At 66.1% G+C, this 17,523-nt stretch overlaps 2 protein-coding genes across 2 annotated transcripts; one reads left to right on the plus strand and one right to left on the minus strand.

Annotated features, from left to right (window-relative positions):
* The first annotated feature begins 924 nt into the window (after window positions 1–924).
* PKP3 (plakophilin 3) lies at window positions 925–9,265 on the plus strand. The gene is made up of 14 exons (XM_079928140.1): window positions 925–1,138; window positions 2,416–2,611; window positions 4,785–4,861; window positions 4,967–5,598; window positions 5,687–5,810; window positions 6,211–6,415; window positions 6,705–6,879; window positions 7,297–7,414; window positions 7,489–7,659; window positions 7,742–7,927; window positions 8,223–8,376; window positions 8,562–8,754; window positions 8,846–8,933; window positions 9,105–9,265. Exons 1-14 carry the CDS (start codon window positions 1,058–1,060, stop codon window positions 9,138–9,140), a joined length of 2,436 nt encoding a protein of 811 aa, XP_079784266.1. The 5' UTR covers window positions 925–1,057; the 3' UTR covers window positions 9,141–9,265.
* Window positions 9,266–9,912: 647 nt separating this feature from the next.
* On the minus strand, window positions 9,913–14,795 carry SIGIRR (single Ig and TIR domain containing). Its single transcript, XM_079929226.1, has 9 exons — window positions 14,472–14,795; window positions 13,398–13,596; window positions 12,755–12,888; window positions 12,515–12,655; window positions 11,974–12,117; window positions 11,582–11,684; window positions 11,367–11,517; window positions 10,990–11,179; window positions 9,913–10,690 (listed from the first exon to the last, which is right to left on the minus strand). The coding sequence occupies exons 1-9, from the start codon at window positions 14,476–14,478 to the stop codon at window positions 10,527–10,529; spliced, it is 1,233 nt and encodes a 410-aa protein (XP_079785352.1). The 5' UTR covers window positions 14,479–14,795; the 3' UTR covers window positions 9,913–10,526.
* Window positions 14,796–17,523: the final 2,728 nt, after the last annotated feature.

The raw sequence follows: 17,523 nt of genomic DNA on the forward strand, positions 1-17,523 counted from the left end.
ACCCCTCCTCCAGAGACTTTTGTAACAACTGCCTGGGGTCCCCCGCCTCCAGTAAATACCCCAGCCCGACCTCTAAGCTGTCGGGGTTGTAAATGCTAACCTGCCCCTCTTGGGCCCCCGTAGCCCTTCCTTCCCAGGCCCCAGGGCAGAGTCCAGGCTCCCCCATCCCCCCACCTCCCAAGTAAGAGCATCACTCACCCTTGCAGGCCCTCAGATCCCGGGATCTCAAACCCGAAAGTGCACCAACGCAGACTCCCAGGACCTACCGCCTGTTCTCTAAGCTCCCTGGGTGAATCTTCCCCCATCTGCCACAGAGTCCCCTCCCCCAGGAAGTTCACCCTCAAGCCGGCACAAAATCCTTCTCGTGCTCTCTCCCTACACACCGGCTCCAGGAAGAGGGGGCTCTCAGGGAGGACGGAGCAGAAGGCTGGTCGCAGGGGTTGGACTGGGCTCTGAGCTTCACATGGACACAGGTTCCAAGCCACAGCCAGTCCCTCAGGCCCTGCAGTGGTTAGAGAAGTCTCGCCCGGGATCCCCAGGGTTTCCCTGGGCACTGAGCCACAAAGGCAGGAGATCCGAGGTGGGGAGGTGGAGGGGTCCACAGGTCCTCAGGCAGGCTCTGCACAGCCTGGGGGCCCCCGCAGCCCTCCCTGCCAAGAGGAGGGGGAAGCCCCGCAGGCTGTGGAAAACCGGACCTAGGGGGTATCTGCCTGGCGCCTCCTCTCCATCGCGCGGCTCCGACCCCACCAAAGCCCCTTCCATCCCTCTGCGGCCCTGTCCCACCACCCAGGGCCTCTGGACCCCACCTGCAGTCTGCCCCTCGAGGCCCGCTGCCCTGCCAGGTGGGCCCAGGCGGACTCGAGTGAAGGGCGGGCCTCCAGGCACACTCAGCGCTGTACAAACTTGTATCCCGGGATTTCTCCACACAAAACACATTTCCCAGGGAAGCAACCGGTCTGATGAGCTCGCTGGGCGTGCGGGCGTTCCCACTCCGCCCTCCCGGTGCCCCGGTAGTCCTGTCCCACACGGAGGCCCTGACGGCAGTGCTGGGCCCAGGATGCAGCCCAGGACTCCTCAGCCGGCAGCAGAGGCCTCTGGGATGAGCCCGGGGGCTGGCAGTATCTGGACCACCAGAAGGGTAGGTCGCCCACTGTGCACATCCCCTGAGCCGGGAGGCTCCACCCCAGGGTTCACCTTGTCCTTTCCGGGGACCCTCCCCTCCCTCTCTCACCCCCAACGTTGACCTCTGACTCCCACCCCCAGTCCCCTCCCCAGCACTGACCTCACCCCTAGGGCTGCCTTCTGACCTCGACCCCGCCTCACCCCAGGCCACTGCCCCCAGCCACCATTCCCACCTGGGGCTCACGTCCCCTGCCTTCAGGGGGCCAGGGCCCAGGGTCAGGGCCTCCCATGGGAGGGAAGGCCTGTGAGGGTGGCCCCAGGAGACTTTTCCAGGGGAACCCAGGAGGTACATGAGGCCACTCAGCCCACACCCCTCCAGCCCTCCTGGGCTCAGCCCCCACTCAGTCCGCCAGGGGCCTGTCCTGGATCCAAGCCAGGCCTACCCGGGAGGCCTTGGAGCGTGCCGGTCCAGCTGGCGGTGGCGCTCCAGGGAGACCTTCTTGGGGCGAGCACTGCTAAGCCTGGCCCTTCCCCTCCCACCTCCGACTGCTGGGCCTCCCCTCCCCACACAACTCCGACCCTGCTCGCCTGGACTCCTGGGCTCTCCCTGGAGCACGCCAGATCCTGAGCCCCCAGCCAGGGCAGGAGGGCCCCTCTGAGTCAACCCCCTGGGGCAGCCCCGCCTGCGCCTGCTGAGCTGAGCCTTGACTCATGGCTTGGGAGAGGCCTCCCACCTCCACAGGGGGCGGGAGCCCAGGAGGGCTAGCCAGCCCCTTGGAGGGCTCTGCAGAGGCCGGGGTGGGGGTGGGGGTGCTGGGAGCACTTCCGGAGTCTGCAGGATGGAGGTCTGGAGGGTCATGAGCCTGGGGTGGGCCCGTCTCGCCTCTTGCTTCTGGGGTCTCTTGGGCACCAAGGACCAGGACGAGGGCCCCATAGAGCCCCTTTCCACCCTGAAGCTCCACTCCAAGCCTTCTATCCTCAACGCTGTCCCTTAGCACTTGACCCCTGCTAGGCCTCACTCCAACCATGGCTGCAGTGCCTGGTCACGCAGGGCCTGTTCTTCCGCCCAAATTCCACCTTAAGCGGGGCCCCTCCCTCCCACCTGGCCCAGGTGTCCCCGCCCCTAGCTGAGCTCAGGGCTGGGCGGGGTCGGTCTCCGGGCCAGCCCTGGGCAAAGCCAGCGGGGAGGGGACTTCGGGGACAGGGCCGCGCGGGAAGAGACAGCGGAGACAAATCCCGGCCCCCGTGCCTGCCGCCATGCAGGACGGTAACTTCCTACTGTCGGCCCTGCAGCCCGAGATGGGTGTGTGCTCCCTGGCGCTGCCCTCGGACCTACAGTTGGACCGCCGGGGCACCGAAGGGCCAGAGGCCGAGAGGCTGCGTGCAGCTCGTGTCCAGGAGCAGGTCCGCGCTCGCCTCCTGCAGCTGGGGCAGCAGCCTTGGCAGAACGGGCCGGCCCAGCCCGACGGCGCGGCCAGGGCGGCCACAGGTAGGCAGACGCTGGCCGGGTGCCCACGATGGGTGGCGGGTGGAGGTGGCCCCAGCAGGCATGGTGGTGCGAGGGCCAGAGGCCGCGGTGGGGCCACTCCGGACTCAGCTCCCTGACTCACCCAGGCCCGCCTTGAGTCACCGCCCTACCCCTGCAGGCGTGGGAGAAGCCAGAGGTGAGGCCTCCACCTCCTGGCAGGGACCCCGGGGTCCTCCCTGCAAGTCGGGTTGGGCCTCACCTGCCCACCGGGCCCTGAGCCTCCCACCCCCCCAGGGGGGCACGGGAGAAGCGGCATGTGGCCGGCCAGGTCTGTCTCTGTCGGCAAACCCGGAACACGCACGCGTCCGGTCCCACACCCCACGGGCTCACACATGGTCTCAGAGACACGCAGACACACACGTCACTCCCCTGGAGACACAAACGCAGAGACACAGACGCCCAGACTGTAGCGTCCACCCCCCATGCCCCACAGGAATAAGCAGACAGAAAGGTGAGGGGCGGGGTCTGGGACTCCTGGAGGAGAGCCACGGCCTGTCTGGGCCAGGGTCTCCCTGCGGAATTGCGGGGGGGAGGCCCTGCTGGGGTGACCCGGATACTCTCCATGAGAGCAGCGGGTGGGGGAATGCCCCTCAGGGCCAGGCAGCTCCCTGTGTAGGAACCCCGGTTCGTGCATGGGGCACGTGCACGGGTGTACGTGAGTGTGTATGTGTGTGTGCATGAGTGTGTGCAGCGAGTTCAGGGCACTTCTAGAAATGCCACTTCCTCCCTTGCCAGCTGCAGCCGCAGGGACCAAGGTCAGACAGTAAAAGGAGCCTCCAGGATGTCCGGGGCCAAGACCCCGCTCCACGGTGGCTCGCGTGATCTCCAGAGGGCCCTTCCCAGTGCTGGCCACCAGCTGCTGGTCGGGGGATAAGCGGCTCAGCCAGCACAGGGGCCGCCAGGGCTGGCTGGATTCCTGCGTCCTCCCCTCCCTGGGCCTCAGCCTTGCTGGTGGCCAAGTTGGGTGCCCAGGGGTCATGGGGTAGAGAAGGGAGCGGGGAGGGGTTAATTAGGGGAAAGAGGATTAGAATTTGGGGGTGGGGGCCGTGCCCCCTCAAGGCCGGGCCTCACTAGCGTCAAAGGGTTAATAGCCCCTGCCCAGAAACCTCATTAACCAGGGCCTGTCTGGGGAGCGTGCTGGGTGGGGGAGTCCCCCCAGACCTAACTGAGGCAGAGGTTGTGGGAGCGTCCAAGGTCCCTCCTCCCCTTCACCCTCACCCTGAATCCCTTCAGCCCAGTCACTCTACCCTGGCCTTCGGGGGATGGGACTCTTCCCCCTCCAGGTGTGACCACAGCAGGGGCTCTAGCAGAGGCTGACCACTCCAGGAACACCCCCCCAACCCAAAGACCCCGCCCCTGGCATTGCCCAGGTGATGCGCCCCCCAGTCCGTTCCCACTGCTCTGCCTTGGTTTGACCTTTGCCCAACTCTTCTCCGGGTGTTCTCAGCTCTTCCTATACACCCGACCGACCACACCGCGCCACCTGTCACCCACACATCATTCCGTTGTCCCTTCAGCATCCATCCTCCCGGCTTAGACACCCCTTCACACACCAGTCACACACCAGTCAGCCTGCTCATCCAACCCACCCTTCCGATGGTCCAACCCGCCCTCCCCCCATCGCTCCCCCCTCCACCTTCCATCCACCTGCCCGTCTGTCCACTCGCCATGCAGGTGGGCTGGCGCCGGTGCCCCCGGCTTGTGTGTGGCTAGGGGTGGGTGTGGCTCGGCCAGGTGGGTCAGGGCACTGCGCCTCAGGGCACTGGTCCAGGGAGACTGTGTCCGCGGCGAGTGACCAACAGCACAGGATGGGCTCCCGGGAGGTCAGTGTGGCTTCCTGGGGGCAGTGGCCAGGCGTTGTGCCCTGGCAGGGATCGGGGAGCTGAGGAAGGAGGCCCTGGCACACTAGGTAGCCGGGAGGTCAGCAGGGTGAGCACATCCGTCCCCCGCTGAGGGGCACAGCTGGAAGGGACGGGGGCTGTGGGAGGGATGACAAGGTGACGGCAGGGACCGGAAGCCAAGGTACCTGCGCCAGAGTCCACTGGCCTCCCCACCAGGGCTCAGGGCAGGAGGGGAGGCAGGAGGCCAGTGCCTTGCCATCGGCCCAGCCAGGCTGCGCTGTCCCTGTCCGCAGGTGCGTGCCGGGCTCAGTACCACACCTTGCAGGCCGGTTTCAGCTCCCGCTCCCAAGGCCGGAGTGGGGACACCTCGGTGAGTGACAGCCCGGAGTCCCGTGAGGGAGGTTCTGGGGGCTCTGGGGGCTCCAGCGTCAGGAAGCCCAGCGGCCCTCACTGCCCTCCCCTCCCTGCCCCACAGATCTTCCGGCCCATCGCCAGGCCTGCCTGCAGCCCTGTCTCCTGGTCTTCCCGCTCGGTCGTGGACCTGAGCTCCGGCCGAAGGCTGAGCTCAGCCCAGAGCAGGGGCAGCGCCCTTGGTGCCGCAGGGTATGGGGGTGCCCGGCCCGCCGCGCCCCCGCCCACCCGGCCCACGTCCTTCCACGAGCGTGGCGGGGTGGGGAGCTGGGCGGATCACGACACCTTGTCCCTGCACTCGCTCAGCCTGGGGGCCGGGGGCCCGGATGACCGCTACGGAGTGGTGGAGGAGTGGCTGGAGCCGGCGGCCGCCTCCCCCTACAGGGCCTCTGCCTCTGAGCGCCGGGCCAGCTCCAGCTCTGGCCGGGCTGGGGGCCTGGGCTGGCTGGAGGCTGCCGAGGGGCCGCCCAGCCGGACCATCCGTGCCCCCGCCGTGCGGACCCTGCAGCGGTTCCAGAGCGGCCACCGCAGCCGTGTGGCAGCTGGGGGAGTGCCAGGGGGCGTCCTGGAGCCCGTGACCCGGGCGCCATCTGTGCGCAGCCTCAGCCTCAGCCTGGGCAACTCGGGCCACCTGCCGGACACGCGTGGGCTGGACAGCTACGGTGGCCACCGCACTTTGCAGAGGCTCAGCAGCGGGTGAGCTGGGCCTGGCTCGGGGAGGGGGCTTCTGCCCTAACCCTGGCCTGTCCCCAGGCTCAGCCTGACCTGCCTCTTTTCTCCGCAGCTTTGATGACATTGACCTGCCCTCGGCAGTCAAGTACCTCATGGCCTCAGATCCCAACCTGCAGGTGCTGGGAGCAGCCTACATTCAGCACAAGTGCTACAGTGACACAGCAGCCAAGAAGCAGGTGACCACCCCTGCTTACCACCCTCACGGGCCCCCCTTCACTCACTGTCCTCTGTCTGGTCCCTGACCACCCCTCACTGATCCCCAAGCTGCCTGGGCAGACCCCATCTACCCAGGGCCTCCTCAGCAGAGGAGGAGCAGGAGGGACTGACTTGCACAAATCTGAATACACCTGCACGCTTCTGCACACACCTGCGTACATCTCCATACACCTGTACGTGTATGCACACGTCTCCATATACCTGCACACACTTGCACACACCTGCATGTTTCTGCACACCTCCGCATCCATCTCCATACACCTGCATATGTACTCACACATCCATATACACCTGCATACGTTTGCACTTACCTATGCAGCGTGTGCACAACCGCTAACACCCGTGTGGCTATGCCCACAGGCCCGCAGCCTGCAAGCTGTGGCTAGGCTGGTGAAGCTCTTCAACCACGCCAACCAGGAGGTGCAGCGCCACGCCACGGGCGCCATGCGCAACCTTGTCTACGACAACGCGGACAACAAGCTGGCCCTGGTGGAGGAGAACGGCATATTCGAGCTGCTGCGTTCGCTGCGTGAGCAGGACGACGAGCTGCGCAAGAATGTCACAGGTGGCCCTGCTCCCCGCCCGCCACTCTGCCACCCTTCCCTCGGTCCCCACGGCCATCCCTGTGGCATGTCTCTTTGGAGTTGGACTCCAGCCCCAGGCCCCGTGTCCCCAAGCGTCCTCCTCTCTGCGCTGTTGCGGCCCCGTGACCCTACATGTCACACTCAGGCTCTCCCCAGCGAGGCTCTTGGGTGAGGCTCGAAGTGCCAGGCGGGGCCCTGGGCACCGTCCCCGGAAGAGGCAGAGGGGCTGGAGGGCCGTCCCTGACCACGGCCTCGCCCCACCTGCCACAGGGATCCTGTGGAACTTGTCCTCCAGTGACCACCTGAAGGACCGTCTGGCCCGAGACACGCTGGAGCAGCTCACAGACCTGGTGCTGAGCCCCTTCTCAGGGGCCAGGGGACCGCTCCTCACCCAGCAGAACGCCTCGGAAGCGGAGATCTTCTACAATGCCACGGGCTTCCTCAGGTGCGACGGGCAGCAAGCAGGGGAGGCCCAGAGAAGGGGCGTTAGGATCTGAGATCTGAATGACAAGGCGGGGCCACCGGGGGTGGGGGTCTGGGAGAAGTGGACAGAGAGGCAGAGGCGCTGACGCGGGAGTGGAACGGGCCGCCAGGTGTGGCCCCCGGCCAGACGTCAACAGACTGGGGGCTGCAGGCTCAAATTTCTTTAAATCAGGGATTTGATCTGATATTTATAACCTCCCCAGAGCCCCGGACACTTTGAGAGGTGGATGGGGGATGGGCATGCGGAGGTGCCGAGGGGCAGAGCCCAGCTCGGGGGAGGAGGGGATTGGTGCTCAGGATCTCAGCATTGGGTGGGTCCCTGAGGGGTGGGCTCTGCCTGTGGTCCCAGTGGGGGTCTCTGATCTGCCTCCATCCAAAGGAACCTCAGCTCGGCCTCCCAGGCCACTCGCCAGAAGATGCGTGAGTGCCACGGGCTCGTGGACTCCCTGGTCACCTATATCAACCACGCTCTGGACGTGGGCAAGTGCGAGGATAAGGTGAGGCTCAGCCAGTGCCCCGGGGCCCGAGGGGCTCCAGCCTGCTCTGACCGAGGTCCGCCCTCTGTCCACAGAGCGTGGAGAACGCCGTGTGCGTGCTCAGGAACCTGTCCTACCGCCTGTACGACGAGATGCCACCGTCGGCCCTGCAGCGGCTGGAGGGCCGAGGCCGCCGGGATACGGCAGGGGCGCTGCCAGGCGAGGCAGTGGGCTGCTTCACGCCACAGAGCCGGCGGCTCCGAGAGGTGGGTGCGGGCCTGGGCAGGGGGGCGGGCGGAAGCAGGGATCCCGGGTGACCTCGGCTGACCTCCACGCCCTCCTGCCCAGCTGCCCCTCACGGCCGACGCACTCACCTTCACCGAGGTGTCTAAGGACCCCAAGGGCCTGGAGTGGCTGTGGAGCCCCCAGGTCGTGGCGCTGTACAACCGGCTGCTGCAGCGCTGTGAGCTCAACCGGCACACGACGGAAGCGGCTGCCGGCGCGCTGCAGAACATCACCGCAGGCGACCGCAGGGTGAGGTGGCCTGGGACCACACCTGGCCACGCGCTGGGGCGCGAGGCACTGGGGACGCGAGGGGTGAACGGGGGACAGGAGCCCGCTCTCCCGGACTTTATGGTGCATCGGGGGGCCAGAACTTCAGAGCGAGAGAGGAAGGCAGGCAGGATGCGGCTGGAGGATGCCACCTCGGCCCCCGGGGTCTGCACTGAGTTTAAGGAAGGTGCCGGGAGGGTTGGGTCAGGAGGGAGCAGACCCGGGGCCTCCACGGGGCACCAGCACCCATTCTCACAGGCCCCTCTCCTGCCGGCAGTGGGCGGGCGTGCTGAGCCGGCTGGCTCTGGAGCAGGAACGCATCCTGAACCCGCTGCTGGACCGAGTTCGGACGGCTGACCACCACCAGCTGCGCTCGCTGACCGGCCTCATCCGAAACCTGTCTCGGAATGCCAGGAACAAGGATGAGCTGTGTGAGTCCAGCCGTCCCGAGGCCTGGGTTCTGCCTCCCCTGGGGGCCGGGCGCGTGCCTGGACTCTGTCTGTACTGCTGCTTCTCCGGCCGGCTTCTGGGAAGCCAGAGCTGGTGGACAGACAGGCGCCGAGGGGGCGGGGCAGGGGGCGGGCAATGGAGACTGACCACCCCGACCTGCTGGCAGCCACCAAGCTGGTGAGCCACCTGATGGAGAAGCTGCCCGGCAGCCCGGCTGAGGACTCTCCCCCGGCCGACGTGCTGGTGAACATCATAGCCATCCTCAACAACCTGCTGGCGGCCAGTCCCGTGGCCGCCCGAGACCTACTCTACTTCGACGGGCTCCACAAGCTGTTCTTCATCAAGAAGACGCGGGACAGGTGAGGGCCCGAGCCCCGCGCCCCCCGCCCCCGGCTCGCCCTGCCTCCTGGCCAAGCCCGTCACCCCACTGACCCCCGCCCCCTACCCCAGCCCTGACAGCGAGAAGTCCTCCCGGGCAGCCTCCAGCCTCCTGGCCAACCTGTGGCAGTACAAGCAGCTCCACCGGGACTTCCGGGCGGTATGTTCCCGCGGCCCAGGGCAGGCGGGGCTGCGAGCGCGGGGCGCGGGCACGGGACGGCAGGGGAGGACACGGAAACCCGCGTGGCCCAGGGCACCCGTAAGACCAGGGGCCTGGGGGGGCGGGATGCAGAGCAGCGGCGCCCTGACTCCAGGCCCCTCTCCGCCGCAGAAGGGCTACCGAAAGGAAGACTTCCTGGGCCCGTAGGCGAAGCCTCCCTTGGAGAAGGAGCGTGCGATGTGACCCGCCTCCAAGGGAAGGGCTCAGCTCAGGGCTGCTCGCCAGCTGGCCTGGAGGAGAAGGTTGATGACGGCCCAGGGGCTCTCGCTGGAGCCCCATCCACGTGCAACTTGAAGGCCTGGGCCACGGGGGAGGGGACAGGGGCTTGCGGCTGGGGATTGGCTTCTGCAGGGCAGGGGGTGGGGCAGGGCTTGAGGCTGCTCTGATGCGTGGGGTGGTGGCCAGGTCACACTGGCAGAGGTGGCTCTGGCTGTGGCCCAGCAGTGCCTCGGGACAGCCAGCAATGGGAATAAAGGTGGCCGTGAACACCGCAGCCACAGCCCCTCATGCTTCTTTGGTTGGTCAGACTTGGGGGTCGGACCCAAGGACTCAGCAATGTCTCCAAGAGCAACCATGCCTGCAACCATGCCTGCCCCTTAGGACACTCCCCCCTGGGCCCATACGCAGGCCTCTCCAGGTCAGGGGACCCAGGACAGGGAGGAGGGCGTGTCCAGCAGTAGGAGAGCTGGCGGAGAGAATGGAGGAGATGGGGCAGACAGCAGAGGCAGCCTCAAGCCAAGTGAGACGCAGAAGCAGCAGAGCTGGGGACCTGGTGTGTAGAGGAACGAGCACTTCTGGGGCAGCTGTGACTCCTACTGGCCTCGGTGCTGCCCTGCCGGGCTGTGCTCACGCGGCAGATGCGTCCAACACCTGTCCCTGCCCTGCCTTCCTGGGCCTGGAGGTGCCCTCATAGGTATACTCATGCTGTATGAGGCTTGGGGTCCAGTAGGTTCTGGGACCTCTCCATCTCACCAAGCCAGGCCCGTTGGTTGTAAAGTTCCCACTGACATTTTTTACAACAACAGGCTTTTTCTGCAAAGCTCAGAACCTGAAGTCTCTAAGGGGCCTGCCCCCCAGGGACTGTCTGGATCACAGTGGGACTGGGAACAGTCACGGCCCCAAGCAGGGAGACCTGAGGAGGCCGCTGCAAGAGACACGCCTCAGCTGGCTCAGGACGGAGGAGGATGGGGAGAGGGTGGGCTTGAGGGGACACCCAGGTGCGGTGACCAGGTGGCCATGGAGCGAGAAAAGGAAGGGATCCAGGGCCCTGGAGTGCCCGAGACGGAAGTGAGGGGTGGGGTGTCCGCTCAGAACACTGCACCCCCTCCTGCCCCAGGGGAGCAGAGGCCGAGACCCGGGCGGGATTCCAGAGGACTTTATTCCTGGCACGAGGAGGGCCGCTGGGCCCACTCTCCTTCCCCGAGGCCCCAAGGCTGCAGGGAGGCAGGGCTCGTGGTCCTGCTGAGTGGGAAAAAACCCACCCCAGCCCTGCCCCAGCTGTCCTGGTGAACCTGCTGCTCCACGGCGCAGGGGCTACACGTCATCCTCCGACACCAGGCAGTAGAAGTCCGTGCGGGCACTGTAGTTTCGGGAGCCAAGGTCCGACACATCCACTTCACTGCCTTGGCCCTCTCCAAGCGAGACCCCACTTGCATGCGGTGGAGCTGCCGGCTCCCCAAAGACAGGCCCTCGTACACCTGGGGAGGGGTACCGCCAGGCCTGAGGCTGGGCCGCCCACAGCCTGCCTTCTGCCAGGGTCACTCCCTGCTGCCCCTCCTGCATGGTGGCATTTGAGATCCTGGAGGTTCCCAGTCAGGCCCCGGGCCCGACCACCTTCATGGGAAGAGGCAGTGGGAGGTGCTGGGAATTAAGCCCACCCACGGGCTGCAGGGAGCAGTCCCTGCCACCTGGACCCTTTTTGGGGCTCCACCTTATGCAGCCCCCCTCCAACTCAGGCTGAGCTTCTCAGGGTCAGGGGTGGGGCCGGTGGGCATACCCAAGTCCCCCTCAGGGTCAGGGTCCAGCTCCGGGTCCAGGGTCCGACCCTCTGGGACCCGGCCTCGCACAATCAGCATGGGGTCCTTGTCATCCTGCAGCCGGGTCTGGGGGTCTCCCTCCATCGCTCTGTACTGCACCTTCCGTGGCAATGCCAACTGTAGCTCTTTCCAAAAATCGGAGGAAGGTGTCTGGAGGCCAAGGTGGGGCAGTTAGCGAGCGTGAACAATTGGGGGGGGTGAGGGGGTGCCAACACGGAAAGACCCTGGTCTCCTTGGCCCCAAAGAGCCCACTCCTCTGGGCGGCTGACCATGGCACCTCCACCCACGGGCTCCCATCCACAAGCCCCCTCCCTCCCCGCCCCCTGCCCCTCCGCACCACGGAACCGGGCCTCCAGAGCAGCAGGGTCACCAGGTGGCGATGCTGGCGCAGCAGGCGGAGCGCAGGGTGTGCGGGGTCGCGCCGCTGGCCCTCGAAAGTGATGAAGATGGGTCTGCGCGTGAGCTCCAGCAGCCGGCACAGGCCCTCCCTGCGAGGGCGGCACAGTCAGGGGGGGCGCAGTTGGGGCCCACCCAGCCCCGCGCGGGACCCACCGGAAGCTGTGACTGCACCAGGCCCGGCCGAGGAAGGCGTCGGACAACACCACGACGAGGCGCCGGCAGCGGCTCAGGTTCACCAGGAGGTCGGCCGACGGCTCTGCGGGAACCCGGGTATCGGCGGGGGCGGTGCGGACGGGGCCCTAGAAGGGGCGGGGCCCTAGCCGGGGCCTGAGGAGGACCCGAGGGGGCGTGGCCCTAGGAAGGCGGGATCTGGGCCGGAACAGGGGCGGGGACCAAGTAGAGATGGGGCTGGGCCCTGCACGGGGAGGAGGCGGGCTTTGAGGGGCGTGGCCCTGGAAAGGCGGGGTCTGGGCCGGAACAGGGGCGGGGCCTGCGCCCCGCATCGGGGCTGGGCCCGAGCGGAAAGGGGCAGGGCGCCGCCGTACCCGCGCGAGGCAGGAGGTCGCGGTCGTCCAGAAAGAGCTTGTAACCCCGACGCCGCTCCAGCTGCGGCTTCAGGATGAAGTTCACGAACTTCCGGTCCTCGGGGCTGTCGCTGTAGGAGACGTAGGCGTCGTAGAGCTTCCCGTCTGCGGACGGCGGCGGGTCAGCGCGGCCGCTTTCCAGGCCTAGGCTTGCCACCCTCGGGGCCCCCTAAACCTCCCCCCTTGTGCCCCAGGGTCCAGGCCAGCCCCCCAGACGCAGATCCAGCAGATCTCGGCCCCGGGCCCCGCTTAGACCCCTCCTCAGCACAGGATTCCGAGTGGAGCCCTGGAACCAGGCTACCGTGGCCCCCTTCTGCCGGCCCTGTGCCCTCCTGGGCTGCACAGAGACACCCCCCTTTCCTGGACTGGGATCTCTCCAGTGCCCTCCAGGGACGGATGCCTCCTCGCCCCCACCTCCAGAGCCAATCCTCCCCACCCAGAGCTGAGCCTAGGGAGGCCCCGTGGCTGACTCCGCCTCCCCATGCATCCGCGCCCCACGCACCGTTCATCTCCACCTCCCCATACGTGTCTTGGTACCAGAGCAGTACATTGAGTCGACACTTCGCGTATAGCAGCGCTGCCAGCAGCAGGACCAGCAGGACCAGAAGTGAGGCCAGCACCGCGGCCACGTGTCCAGCCAGGCCTGGGGACGGAGCCACTGACTGAGCCAGCCCAGCACCCTCCAAGCCTAAAGGCTCCCCAGGCCTCCCTCCTACCTTCTGCCCCACTGGACCCCACTCACCAGCTCTCCAAAGAGTGAAGGAAGAGGAGCTGATGTTCTGGACGGAGCAGGTGAAGGTCCTGAAGTCTTCAGTACTGGTCAGGTTGATCCCCAGGACACTGGACACAAGCACCTCTGACCAGTTGGCCTTGACCCTGGGGAGACCAGGCCCCACCCCCTCACCTGGGGCTCGACAGCATCACCGGATGCCCCAGAGCCCCACTTGTCTGGGACTCACCCAGAGAGGCTGCAGATTTGGGCCTCCTGGGCAGTCCTTGGGCCCTAAGCTAAGAGAAATGGCCAGAACATGAAGGGGGTGTGGATCTCTTTTGGGACAGTCACCCTAATCCTGCGTCTGGGTCCTGGGGGTCCTCAGATCCTAGGCTTGGCCCGACGGTCAGTGAGTAAGTCAAGCTGTAGGACTCTGCTGGCACCCATGGCCCTGGGTGGTCTACAAGGTGAGTGTCTAGAGGGGCCATCTGTCCCTGCAGTCACTGACTCTTAGTGTGCGTCCAGAGTGGCACTCTGCCCATGGCATGTCTGGCCAGTCACTCCCCAGCCCGTGTCCAGGTCATTACAGACCAGGATGTAGGTCAGAGAGGCCACTGGGGGGGCGGGGCATATCCAGCGTGGTCACCTGGCCCTGGACACCCTCATCGCTTACCAGGAGTCCTCGTGGAGGTCATAGTGGCTTCCATTGCCCAGCAGCAGCCCATCTCTCAGCCACTGGACCGAGGGCAAGGGGCAGTGGGGCCCAGAGGCCACTGAGGCCGTGCAGTTCAGAGTGACCACACTGCCCAGGGCAGGCCACAGGACCTGGTTTCCAGATGGGGAGAGGAAGTCAGGGGCCCTGTCGCAGGCTCCTGCAGAGAGAGGACCGAGTGGGTTAGCTGTGCCCACGATGCCAGCCTCCCACTGTCCACAGACGGTCTGTGGGCCAGGAGAAAACCACGGTGGCCAGTGGCATGTGCTGCTTGGTAACTGCATCACGTCTGTCCACACGTCCCACGGGGGACACGGCCTGGCATTTGGCACATCTAACCCCAGCAGCAGCCGGTTCGTATGTGTTCTGCCTGCCCCAGATGTGGCTGCCCGTCCCCAGAGAAGATGTTAGCACGGGGTCCTGGCTGAGCTGGCCCAGCACCGCCCTCCAGCTCAGCAGGGCCCGCCTAGCTGCCTGTCTACCCAGGACGTGAGCCAGCACTCATTTCCTGTGTGCACCTGTCGCCCGCTGCTCTGATGCCCAGGCCCCGGCCCCTCTGCTGGACACCAGTGGTTTGGGGGAGTCAGGGATTGGGCGTCAGCACCTTCCACCTGGTATGGGAGCTGGGGGTTCCAGGACCCTCTACTCCTGGCTACAGGCAAGCCTTCTCACCTCCCCAAGATCTTTTAATTGGGGTGATGAGCCGGAGCCGGGAGTCATAGAAGCCTGCCATCATCTTGGTAGTGTGGTCTCCCAGCAGCCCACCCCCCATGGCCGCCCACCGCGCCCACTCCCAGTATCCCTGGGCTTTACTGACCCCCCCGAGCCTGGTCTAGAGGCCTTGGGCAGGAGACGGTGTGGGCCCATCCTAACCATGGGCTCAGGACCCCGGGCCATAGGGGAGGGGCAAACAGAGGTCTTTGTACCCCTGGCTTGAGGCCAAGCAGAGAGGCCAGGCCACACTGCAGCGTGGAGCCAGCCTGAGGGGCAGGAGGTGGGAGTGGAGCCCATGCCCATCCCTCTCTGGCCGTCTACCTGCCATGGTCTGGCCGGGGCCTCCTCAAGGCAGGCTGGACACTTGTGCCACCCACGGCTCCCCGGGGCTCCTTGGCCGAGCAGACTGATCCCGCAAGGGCTGGGCAGGATTCACTCTCTGTCCTTGTGGCCAGTCAGTCAGGGCACCAGGATGGGTCAGAGGCTGCCGCCATCCCCGGAAGCAAGTTAAACAAGAACAGGATAAGTTAACGTGTAACTCTGGCCACTGAAGCACTGCCTCTGCCCCAGCTGCCGCGTGGAGGCCCCAGAGCACCAGGCACAGCCTAGACTGCACGTCATCTGCCCCGGGGACGCGGTGACAGCCCAGGGTGGGACAGCGCTCCCGGCACACCTCGTGAGCCCAGGAGTTGGCCTCGTTCCCAGGTCCCCTGGGACAGGGCTGCCACCCACAGGCAGGGGGGCTGCAGTACAGCCGCACTCAGCCTGGACCGAGGCTCCGGGGGGCTCGGGGTTCTCGAGTGCTGGGCTGCCTGACTGAGCCTCGCTCCCAGCCATGGGGTTTTGTTCTGGACGCCGTCCTGGGTGCACCACGCACGCGTGAACCCTGCACTTGAGGCTGCACTGGGCCGAGGTGTCGAGGCAGGAGGGGTGAGCGGGGGTCAGGCTGGTCTCACGGGGCAGCCCTCCTTCTGGGTCCCGTGCTGGCGCCTCCACCCATTTGTCATCTTCAGACCCAGACACTTTTGTCCACACTGTCCGTATAGTTGTCCAAGGGAAGCCCCCACCCGCCCACGGTGACCTTTCTCTCCTCCGCGGCGTCTGGGACCACTCCCGGCCAGACTGGCAGCAGCCACACGCCTCTTGACCCAAAAAGCTCTCCAGTGACCTGGGCTGAACGGCGGGGCACGAAGCCCCAGTGGCAGAGCCTTTGAGGAAGACTCCTTGGCAGCCGGGCCCTGGGCACCTCCTCCCTGGTGCCCAGCGGGTATTTATTGGGCACCTAGTCCTCCCCCTGCTCCCTGCTAAGTGGACACACCAGGGCCCCGGCTCCTTCAGGCCCTCCCCCCACCCGTAGGGCCCCTGAGGCTGTGCAGGGACGAGTCTTAGCCTGCCCCCCATTCCTTCGGCACGGGTGACCCGATGTGGCCCCGTGATCAGCTGGAAGCCCCTGGTTTGGCTGGGCTGGAATTTCCTCAGAAATCGGTGGAGCGGCAGGCTCGTTCCCGGGGGGCTGGTGCGGAGGGTCCTTCCAGAAGTCCTTTGGAGTGGAGGGCAGTCCTGGGAAGGCCCTTGAAGCAGGAGGACAAGCCCACTGAGGGCTATGGGAGGCTGGGCGGCTCAAGCCCCCTCCCCCAGCCCAGCGGGTCCCAGGGCAACTCCTACAGTGGCCCCTTGGCCTCTGTAACCTCAGAAGACCTCCTACCCCTGGAAAGGCAACCTCGGACCCTCCTGGAAATTCAGGCCAAACCACATGGCCAGGCGACAGGTGTCCCCCTGCACACCCTCCGCTGCAACCCTCCCCGTCCTCTGTATCGTCTCTGTGTTGTACGACCACCCCCTGCACGCCCCACACATGCCTGCACGTGCACACTCCCCACACCTCCGACACTCCGGCAGTCCACACACCTGGCACACCCCACACCACACACACTGCACCTCACACCCACCCTCAGCCTCCCATCACCCCTCGCTCTCTCACTGGCACACACGCACCACGCACACACGTGCACACGCAAGCCACGTGCTTTGCGGGCCTCCCCTCAGCCAGGCCTGATTTCGAGGAGAGGGCTCAGGCCGGAAAAGGCATCCAAGGACGAGAACACAGGCTCACGCTGAGCAGCGAGAACACGAAGTCACCTGGTTCCAGCTCTTTCCTCCTGAGGAGGGGATGTCCGTCACTGAGGTCATTCACGTGTGCTTGGGAGCAAACTGTTTGCTCGGCTGGGCCCCCGGCCCAGTCCAAATCACCAAGGCTGCCCCAGACGCATCGCCAAGCACGGCGAGGACCTGGCTTTTGTTTGTGCGTTTTAATAAGAACTTTCCCCGTAGCTTCCTGGCTTTGCAGTCACATCCTCTCCTCAACCTAAACCCCACCCAGGCACCCACCCTCCTCCCCAGCGGGCTGGCGGGCGGGCGGGCAGTTGGTGGTTCTCCCCGCAGCCCCGCCTGCCCCACTCTTCCTGTAACTCTGAGTCAAGCAGCTCCTTCCTCTAGGGCCCGCCCCAGCCCACCCGGGCACCGGCACCGGCACCGTCCTTCCCTTCCCAAGGCCAGGCCTGGGTGAGCAGGGAGGTGGCAGAAGGGCTGGGGGCCACGGTGATATGTGGGGGTCCTGGCCAGCGGACCCCCAGTCAGGGCCGTCCTGCACACGCCTGAGGAGCTGGGCAGTATGGCCTGCTTCCCGGACACTCCCTATGGTCCCAACACCCAGGAGACGGGGCGGGGCGCGGGTGTCTCCACGTCGCTCTCCGGGCCCCAGTGAGCAGCCCCGATGTATCTCTGACCTCTGACCTGCCAGGGTGATGGGTGGGGCTCCTGTGGAAACTCTCACCAATAACGGGCCCTTGAACAGGGCTCTCTGGCCCCCTCCCTGCCCACCTCCCAGGTGTAGCCCCCAAATGGTGAGCAGTTACAAGGGGGCTGGGGTATCACATGGACCTTAAGCCCCCTCTTCTAGATAAGGGAGCGAACAGGAGGCCTCAGCGAGGCTCCCAGCTCTGAGCCCAGGTGGTGGAGAGCCGACATCTCCTGGAGTCACAACAGACCCCCCTGCACCACCATCCCGGACTGACCTGGAACTCAGGGCCCAGCACTGGTGGCTGATGGCGCTGCTCATAGCAATCGGGCAGGGTCCCCTGTGGTCCCTGTCCCTCCCCTCACCCTCCAGGGGCAGAGCATCCTCACTGCAGCGTCAGCTTTCCTACATCCTTAATCTGACCCTGTCCAAGGCACCCTGCACAACGCCCGCCCCCCCCGTGGCCTCCAAGACCCTTGGACGATGGTGCATCTTGGGCTCAGGGTCCAATAGAACTGGAAGAAGTCCTGACTGCACGCCTTCCCCACCGAGCCGCAGCTCCTCCAAGGAGCCCCA

This window comes from Stenella coeruleoalba (genome assembly GCF_951394435.1).
Source record: "Stenella coeruleoalba genome assembly, chromosome: 8".
Lineage (NCBI taxonomy): Eukaryota > Metazoa > Chordata > Mammalia > Artiodactyla > Delphinidae > Stenella > Stenella coeruleoalba.

Bases quoted from the DNA above. Each gene is read 5' to 3' on its own strand.
- SIGIRR (XM_079929226.1), bottom strand. The intron at 11,685-11,973 runs GTACGGCGGCGC...GGGTTCCCGCAG, and splicing joins CGACCTCCTGCCTCGCGCGG to AGCCGTCGGCCGACCTCCTG. The intron at 11,180-11,366 runs GTGCGGAGGGGC...CTTGGCCTCCAG, and splicing joins TCTGGAGGCCCGGTTCCGTG to ACACCTTCCTCCGATTTTTG.
- PKP3 (XM_079928140.1), top strand. From the start codon at position 1,058: ATGCAGCCCAGGACTCCTCAGCCGGCAGCAGAGGCCTCTGGGATGAGC. The intron at 5,811-6,210 runs GTGACCACCCCT...CTATGCCCACAG, and splicing joins ACACAGCAGCCAAGAAGCAG to GCCCGCAGCCTGCAAGCTGT. The intron at 7,415-7,488 runs GTGAGGCTCAGC...CTCTGTCCACAG, and splicing joins TGGGCAAGTGCGAGGATAAG to AGCGTGGAGAACGCCGTGTG.